The 8,767-nt window shown below is 45.2% G+C and overlaps 1 protein-coding gene across 1 annotated transcript in view; it reads left to right on the forward strand.

The window, feature by feature from the left end:
- MYH13 (myosin, heavy chain 13, skeletal muscle) overlaps positions 1–8,767 on the forward strand; it is a 49,791-nt gene that overhangs the window by 4,073 nt on the left and 36,951 nt on the right. The window contains exons 6-9 of the mRNA XM_010843191.1: positions 2,629–2,721; positions 4,680–4,743; positions 4,828–4,926; positions 5,031–5,134. Coding sequence (XP_010841493.1) covers positions 2,629–2,721; positions 4,680–4,743; positions 4,828–4,926; positions 5,031–5,134 — 360 coding nt within the window. The remainder of the gene's footprint in view (positions 1–2,628; positions 2,722–4,679; positions 4,744–4,827; positions 4,927–5,030; positions 5,135–8,767) is intronic.

Below are 8,767 nucleotides of genomic sequence, written 5' to 3' on the forward strand. Positions count from 1 at the left end.
GGGCCGCTGTCTATGGGGTTGCACAGAGTCGGACACGACTGAAGCGACTTAGCAGCAGCAGCAGCAGCAGTGCTGGGTCTTCATTGCTGCACACTGGCTTTCTCTAGTTGCTGCGAGCAGGGGTCATTCTCTAGCTTTGGTGCTCAGGCTTCTCATGACGGAGGCTTCTCACCTACTCCAGTATGATTGCATCTTTAAAGACATCTGCAATGACCCTATTTCCAAATAAGGTCACATTTTGAGGTATTAAGGGTTGGGACCTCAACCTATGAATTTTGCAATTCAACCTATTGTAAATGGAAAACCATTGTCACCTTCAAGTAAAAGGGAAAGGGAAAAGAAAAATGCAGTGACAACAAATAAGCATCCATAAGTCTAATTATTAATAGAAGCTGTGCATTCTTACAAGTTCTGGGTCTGAGACTTGCGTTTTTGTGGTTGTTGTTGTTAAAAAGGGAGATAAGACAGTGCTAGTGAGGAGATTAAGATCTGTGAATGTGAAGAACTTTCACACCGTGGGACTCACTGTTCACGTCCCATGCTGCCCACATTACACATCCTACATTTGGGAAATCTGCACAAATTGTCTCAAAGAAGATTGTGTATGTTTAGTTGCTCAGACATGTCTGACTTTTTGTGACCCCATGGACTATAGCCTGCCAGGCTCCTCTGTCCTTGGGATTTCCCTGGCAAGAATACTAGAGTAGGTTGCCAATCCAAGGATCAAACCTACATCTCCTGCTTGGCAGATGGATTCTTTACTGCTGAGCTACTAGGGAAGCCCTAAAGATTAGATATACCCAAATCATCACACCACTAGTTATGGCAAACTCAGAACTGGACCTCAGGGGCTCTACCCACCCCTACCCAGTGTTGCCTTATTTGTACATCCTGCCTCTTGGTTGGTCATTGATTCTGTTCTGCTTCCCTCTGTATTTCTAGATCGAGATAACCAGTCCATCCTCATCACGTGAGTAACCCATGTCTGCTCTAGGATGACTTGGAAGAGGCCCATCCATCCCTTCCACTCTGCTTCTCACTTACTTTTTTTAAAAAAAATGTATTTTGGGGTACTCTTTCTGCCCCCTTCTGATGCCTATGTCAGAAGCTTTCTCTATCTCCTTTATACTTTAATAAAACTTTATTACACACACACACAAAAAAAAATGTATTTTATTGAAGTATAGTTGATTTACAATGTTGTGTTAACTTCTCCTGTACAGCAAAGTGATTCAGGTATATATGTGTATATATTCTTATGTACACAATTCTTATATATGCAATTATATATATACAATATATTTCCATATTTTTCCCATGGTTTATCACAGGATATTAAATATTGTTTCCTGTGCTATACGGTAGGACCCAGGTGCTTATCCATCCTACATATAATAGTTTGCATCTTCTAATCCAAAACTTCTGGTCCATCTGTCTTTCATCTCCCCTCTCCTGTTGGGCCTCTTTCCACCCATGGGTCTGTTCTCTATGTCTGCATATCTCACTTTTAAATCAACAGTGGAGAATCTGGAGCTGGGAAGACGGTGAACACCAAGCGTGTCATCCAGTACTTTGCAACAATTGCAGTCACTGGAGACAAGAAGAAGGAGCAGCAGCCAGGCAAGATGCAGGTGAGCAGCCTCCTGCCCCTGGAAGCCTTCTGGAATAAGTACAACTTAAATCTTGGGTGAGCACTAGGTATTCTGTGCAGGGCTCTGTGCTCAGCACAGATGTACAGGAAGAGGTCTTGCCTGGGAGTACTTAGGGGACAAGACAAGAAATGGCTCCACCTCGTGGACTCAGGCTCTAGCACAGGCCCCATCAGCAACAGCCCAATGACCTTGACCATCTCCACATCCTCCTCTGGAGAAGGAGTGGTTTAGGCCAGAGGTTCTCAGAGGATTGCTAGGCTCCCGGCCCAGGATTTCTGCTTGAAATTCCTATCTCACCTTCACAGTCCTGGCAGGTTGCATTTCTCTCACTTTCCCACTCTTCATGCAGCTAGCTGGTCTAGGGACCACACTTTGAGAACGACTGGGCTGGACAATAGTTTCCAGAGAGCCAGAAAGATAAGCAATCATGCATGGAAGGGGGAGGGTGAAAATTCTGCTTTCCATAAGAGGACTTTTAAATAATAATTTTCATGAAATATTTTATGCAACTTAAAAATATTTTCAAGAATCACTGTTTCTATCATATGGGTCACTTTCGTTGCTCACAGTCTAAATTCTACTTCTGAACCCAAATATCTATATAAATGGATCCTGGTGCAGGCAGTAACATAGGTCTGTACTCTAAAAATCTGTATTTTATAATGAAATGTTGTCAGAGGAAAAAAGCGGTCTGGGAAATCGAGATGGAGTGGATAGTAGTCCAAACAGGAATCTGGTGTGGCCAGAAGTCACTGTGATGCTGTGCTAAAACCCTTTCTTGGATGAGACCTTGAAGCCTCCTTCAGTAGAGTAGAGATGGGCTTCTGGGTACTTCCACATTCTGCACCGGCCACCAGCCTGGACTGTGTGACATCTCTCCCTAATCCCTTCCCAGAGCAAGCATACTTTAGAGTCACTAAGAAATTACTTCAGAAGATGTCCAAAGTCCTCCCTTTTCCTCTTCTATTATTTTTAGGGAACCCTGGAAGATCAGATCATCCAGGCCAATCCCCTCCTGGAGGCTTTTGGAAACGCCAAGACTGTGAGGAATGACAACTCCTCGAGATTTGTAAGACTCATTCCAACTGTCAACAGCCCCCAGAAACCAAACCCTCTCCTCCAGTGCTGGATGTGAGAAAATGGCCACACAAACTAGGGTATTCCCGGCTTCATCTACCCTCAAGTGATTCAGATCAAGCTGCCTAACCGGGATATTCTGATACACTTCCAAGAACATGCTGGCTTATTCCCAGCACAGGGAGGATTTAGCTATCCTTCCCTAACTAATCAACATCACCTTAGAGCATCCTGGGGCTTCCCAGGTGGCACTAGTGGTAAAGGATCCACCTGACAGCAGGAGACACAAGAGAAGTGCGTTCGATCCCTGGGTTGGCAAGATCCCCTGGAGGAAGGCACAGCAACCCACTCCAGTATGCTTTCCTGGAGAATCCCATGAACAGAGGAGCGTGGCAGGCTACAGTCCATGGGGGTCACAAAGAGTCAGACACAGCTGAAGCTACTTAGCACGCACATACACGCACAAGAGCATCCTGAAGTCACAATGACTCAAATTCCACAAGTACAGAGCAATTTCTTTATGCAATAATTGGTCTTTTGGAGTGGAATCATTTTAAAATGCAGAAGTCCGTTGAGCAACATCCACTGACTTACTAGCCATGAAAACCTTAGTGTGAAGTTAGTTAGCAGAATTGACCTTCTCCAAGTCAGGAGGACGAAAAACCTGGTGAAGGCAGCAGAGATCAAAAATTGGGGAAAAATTTAAATCGAAGGCTGTGCCCCATCCTTCAACATTTCACTTAGGATTAGCTCAACCAAAGAGGCATTTACCTCCGACACTGGCAAATAAACAAATATCCAGTCTTCTATCGAATTTCACTGGCCAGAGGAGCAAGTGCCCGAGGCACTTCCATTAAGGAGCTAAAACTCCTGAGAACCCAACACATAATTCACATAAACCTTGGCTGATCCTTCATTAGCTCTGCTTTAGGCTTCATTCAGAAAATACTGAGAATATCACTGAGTACAGTAGATTCCAGCGTCTGTGGGTGAACAAGCAAGGCAGGATTTTTGCCCTCGAATCTGCTCACAGAATGGCAGAGACCAAGTTAATGAACAATGTAAGGAGGGAATATACACACACATACACACGCGTACATTCACACACACACACACACATATATATATACTACATGTAATTTCACCTCTGACTACCCCAAACTGAGTGAACCCAGGTGCTGAGTGGGTCTTTAGGGAACCAGCTCCTCCTGGGAGCTAGGTTTGCCTGTAGTAAACAGTAAGGGGATATGAGGCAAGAAATCTCAAAAATGAATATGTAGGATTCATTTTGATATTTGGCAAAACTAATACAATTATGTAAGGTTTAAAAATAAAATAAAATTAATTAAAAAAAAAAAGTAGCACCCAGAGGCAAAAAAGAAGTTAGTTATTCCAACCAGGTTATCAATGCAAAGATGTTATGGAGAGTTTGAGCAAGACAGAGACCAAGGAGGCAGTCAGGTGAGAGGTGGTCCCAAGAGAGAGTTGAGAGGGAGCTCACAGGCATCCCCAGAGCTAAAGGGACAGAGCCATGGGCTTTGGGCAGAGCTATCTGAGGCTTGGCTGAGCTGGTGGGGGGACCGGATGCCAAGCAAATGGAGAGAAGGAAGTCCTCAGGCTTCTGGCATCACCCTTGCTGACCCTACATGTCCCACCATCCACAGTCTCACCTAACAGAGGCTGCAACAATACCATGCAAATAGAATGGCCATGTGTCAGTCTCTCAGTGATTCTCTTTGCGACCCCATGGACTGTAGCCCATCAGGCTCCTCTGTCCATGGGACTCGCCAGGCAAGAATACTGGAGTGAGTAGCCCTTCCCTTCTACAAGGGATCTTCCCGGCCCAGGGATCGAACCCAGGTCTCCCGCATTGCAGACAGATTCTTCACTGTCTGAGCCACCAGGGAAGCCCAGAATAACCATGGTGTTTGTCAATCTGTCGTTGGACAGGGGAAGTTCATTCGGATTCACTTTGGAGCCACAGGAAAGCTTGCGTCAGCAGACATTGAAACCTGTGAGTCCAAACACACACCTTGAATTTGGCCCCAGGGTCATCTCCTGGGGAACATAAAAATCACATTGCTTTTTGTTGCCTTAGATCTCTTAGAAAAATCCAGGGTGACGTTTCAATTATCCAGTGAGAGAAGCTATCATATTTTTTACCAAATCATGTCCAACAAGAAGCCAGAACTCATCGGTAAGTTTCCTTAGTTACAATTCTTATCTTCCAAACCAGTCTCATTGGAAAAATCCCAGAGTCAGTTGTGCATAAGATGCTAAAGGGATCTTCCTGCTCCACAGACCTGCTTCTCATTTCAACCAACCCCTTTGACTTCCCCTTCGTGAGCCAGGGAGAGGTCACCGTGGCCAGTATCGATGACAGTGAGGAGCTGTTGGCCACTGATGTAAGTATTCTGTGTGTTTATTTACTTAAGTGAGGAATTGTTGAATTTATGAACAGGGAGGCATCCATGATCTCACAAAGAAGCTGGGACAGAAGTATGCTCAGTGATTAGACCCAAGATCTTGGAGAATTTGTACAGATGGCACCCTGCTCCCACTCCAGAAAACTCCAGAAATGGGAATAACAGAAAGTTCTCCAAAACAGGCCTCCAGTTCCATTCTGCAGCCTTTCAGGGTACAATGTTTGCATGGATAATGGATAAGATATTGATCAAAGTCTTCAGGATACAAGACCATCTACATGGTTCTTTAAGAAAATCTAGAAGATACAGAAAAGTCTAAAGCAGGAAAATTCAGCCCACTCTGCAGTAGCTGCCCCATTCCCCCGTCTACCTGCCCTTGGGCTCACAGGAAGCACACCTGTCAGGCCTCTGGCTTTTAGCCCTGGGGAGCATCTCCAGAGTCAAATATAATTAAGTGCATTGAGCACTTACATGTGCTGCTGCTGCTGCTGCTAAGTCACTTCAGTCGTGTACGACTCTGTGCGACCCCATAGACGGCAGCCCACCAGGCTCCGCCGTCCCTGGGATTCTCCAGGCAAGAACACTGGAGTGGATTGCCATTTCCTTCTCCAATGCATGAAAGTGAAAAGTGAAAGTGAAGTCACTCAGTCGTGTCTGACTCTTCGCGACCCCATGGACTGTATGTAGCCTACCAGGCTCCTCTGTCCATGGGAGTTTCCACGCAAGAGTACTGGAGTGGGGTGCCATTGCCTTCTCCCTTACATGTGCTAGGAACTGAAAAAAGCTTTGCCTGCATCGTCTCCTTTAAGCATCAACAAAACCTCTAGGATTGGCCCCACTGTTGCCCCCATTTCATAAAGGTAGAAAGAAGCTGAGTCTTAGGGGAAAAAAACTCACAATTTGCCTGAAGACAATTTGTAAACAACTGTCTGAACCCAGATCTGCCCAACCCTGAACTTACATTTTTAACTAAAATACATCTCAGTGTAGTACATCTCTACCCCTGAGTGGCTCCACCCTCTCAGAAGCTGTAAGAGCTTTTAGAGAAGGGTCTCATCCAATACCCCAGGGGCTCTGTTCAGGGCCCAGCTCCCTGGCCTTCATTTTCTGCCATTTCCAGGTGATGCTGATTGTTTTTAAGGCAAGGAGAAAATACACATGATCAATAAACTTCAGTTAACGTCAGTCTGGCTATCGTATATTTTTAACCAGGTTTCCTCACCAGGTTTCTCCAGCCTTTACCACCTGGGGAGGAAGCTTAGTGACTGACACAAGGCGTCCCAGCACCCCGCCACCTCCCGAAAGTCCCTCCTGTTGTGTTGGCCACTCAGTCATGTTCTCCTCTCTGTGATCCCATGAACTGTAGCCCACCAGGCTCCTCTATCCATAAAATTTTCCAGGCAAGAATCCTGGAGTGGGTGGCCATTCCCTTTTTCAGGTGATCTTCCCGACTTAGGGATCAAACCCTGGGCTCCTGCATTGCAGGTGGATTCTTTACTGTCTGAGCCACCAGAGAAGCCAAAGCCCTCCTAAGGAATTCTAAAAATTCCCAAAGTAATATCTCAGGTCCTCACAGGAGACCCCAGCTGTCAGGGGATGCCGTTGCTCCCCTCTCCCAAGGAGAGTCTTCAGGGCAGTGGTTTACCTATGGCCAGAACGGAGGGGGACAGGTGTCTCCAAGAGACTGTGTTCTCCAGTAATGCTTTCACCAGCATCCTTTTAGCTTTTAGCCAGAGTTCTTTCTCTCTTTATCTGTAGCCACCCACTCCTAGGACACAGACATGCACCAGCTGGGGTGGGATACGGATTCTAGGGCCTCAGAATCTCCCCTCCCTCAGTTTCTTATGCTGATTCTCCCTCCCTCACAAGGGAGTGCCACCCTGGAGTGCCTCCCTCTGCAATACCGTCCTACTGACACAGACCTGGTCTGTACCATCAGCTCCCCAGACACATCCAGACCTGTTTCAAATCCATCCCTGCACATTGCTGCAAACTCTCTTAGAATATCAATTCTTCACCTGGCTCAGTTCAGTTCAGTCGCTCAGTCGTGTCTGACCCTTTGCAACCCCGTTGAATGCAGCACGCCAGGCTTCCCTGTCCATCACCAACTCCCGGAGTCCACCCAAACCCATGTCCATTGAGTCGGTGATGCCATCCAGCCATCTCATCCTCTGTTGTCCCATTTGCCTCCTGCGTTCAATCTTTCCCAGCATCAGGGTCTTTTCAAATGAGTCAGTTCTTCACATCAGGTGGCCAATATTGGAGTTTCAGCTTCAACATCAGTCCTTCCAATGAACATTCATAACTGATTTCCTTTAGTATTGACTAGTTGGATCTCCTTGTAGTCCAAGGGACTCTCAAGGGTCTTCTCCAACATAACAATTTAAAAGCAACAATTCTTCAGCACTCAGCTTTCTTTGTAGTCCAACTTTCACATCCATACATGACTACTGGAAAAACCATAGCTTTGACTAGATGAACCTTTGTTGGCAAAGTAATGTCTCTGATTTTTAATATGCTGTCGAGGTTGGTCATAACTTTTCTTCCAAGGGGCAAGTGTCTTTTAATTTCATGGCTGCAGTTACCATCTGCAGTGATTTTGGTGCCCAAAATATTAAAGTCTGTCATTGTTTCCCCTGTTTCCCCATCTATTTGCCATGAAGTGATTGGACCAGATGCCATGATCTTAGTTTTCTGAATGTTGAGTTTTAAGCCAACTTTTTCACTCTCCTCTTTCACCTTCATCAAGAGGCTCTTTACTGCTTCACTTTCTGCCAGAAGTGTGGTGTTATTTGCATATCTGACGTTATTGATATTTCTCCCAGTAATCTTGATTCCAGCTTGTGCTTCACTCAGCCCAGTGTTTTTCATGATGTGCTCTGCAAATAAGTTAAATAAGCAAGGTGACAATGTACAGCCTTGACGTACTCCTTTCCTGATTTGGAACCAGTCTATTGTTCCATGTCCAGTTCTAACTGTTGCTTCCTGACCTGCATACAGTTTTCTCAGGAGGCAGGTCAGGTGGTTTGGTATATCCATCTCTTGAAGAATTTTCCACAGTTTGTTGTGATCCACACAGTCAAAGGATTTGGCATAGTCAATAAAGCAGAAGTAGATGTTTTCTGGAACTCTCTCACTTTTTCAATGATACAATGGATGTTGGCAATTTGATCTCTGGCTCCTCTGCCTTTTCTAAAACAAGCTTGAACATTTGTAAGTTCATGGTTCACATACTGTTGAAGCCTGGCTTGGAGAATTTTGAGCATTACTTTACTAGCATGTGAGATGAGCGTAATTGTGTGGTAGTTTGAGCATTCTTTGGCATTGCCTTTCTTTGGGATTGGAATGAAAACTGACCTTTTCCAGTCCTGTTCTCAGCCACTGCTGATTTTTCCAAATGTGCTGGCATATTGAGTGCAGCACTTTCACAGCATCATCTTTTAGGATTTGAAATAGCTCAACTGGAATTCTATCACCTCCACTATCTTTGTTCATAGTGATGCTTCCTAATGCCCACTTGACTTCGCATTCCAGAATGTCTGCCTCTAGGTGAGTGATCATACCATCATGATTATCTGGGTCATGAAGATCTTTTTTGTACAGTTCTTCTGT

Source organism: Bison bison, unplaced genomic scaffold, assembly GCF_000754665.1.
Source record: "Bison bison bison isolate TAMUID 2011002044 unplaced genomic scaffold, Bison_UMD1.0 scf7180017864180, whole genome shotgun sequence".
Classification (NCBI taxonomy): domain Eukaryota; kingdom Metazoa; phylum Chordata; class Mammalia; order Artiodactyla; family Bovidae; genus Bison; species Bison bison.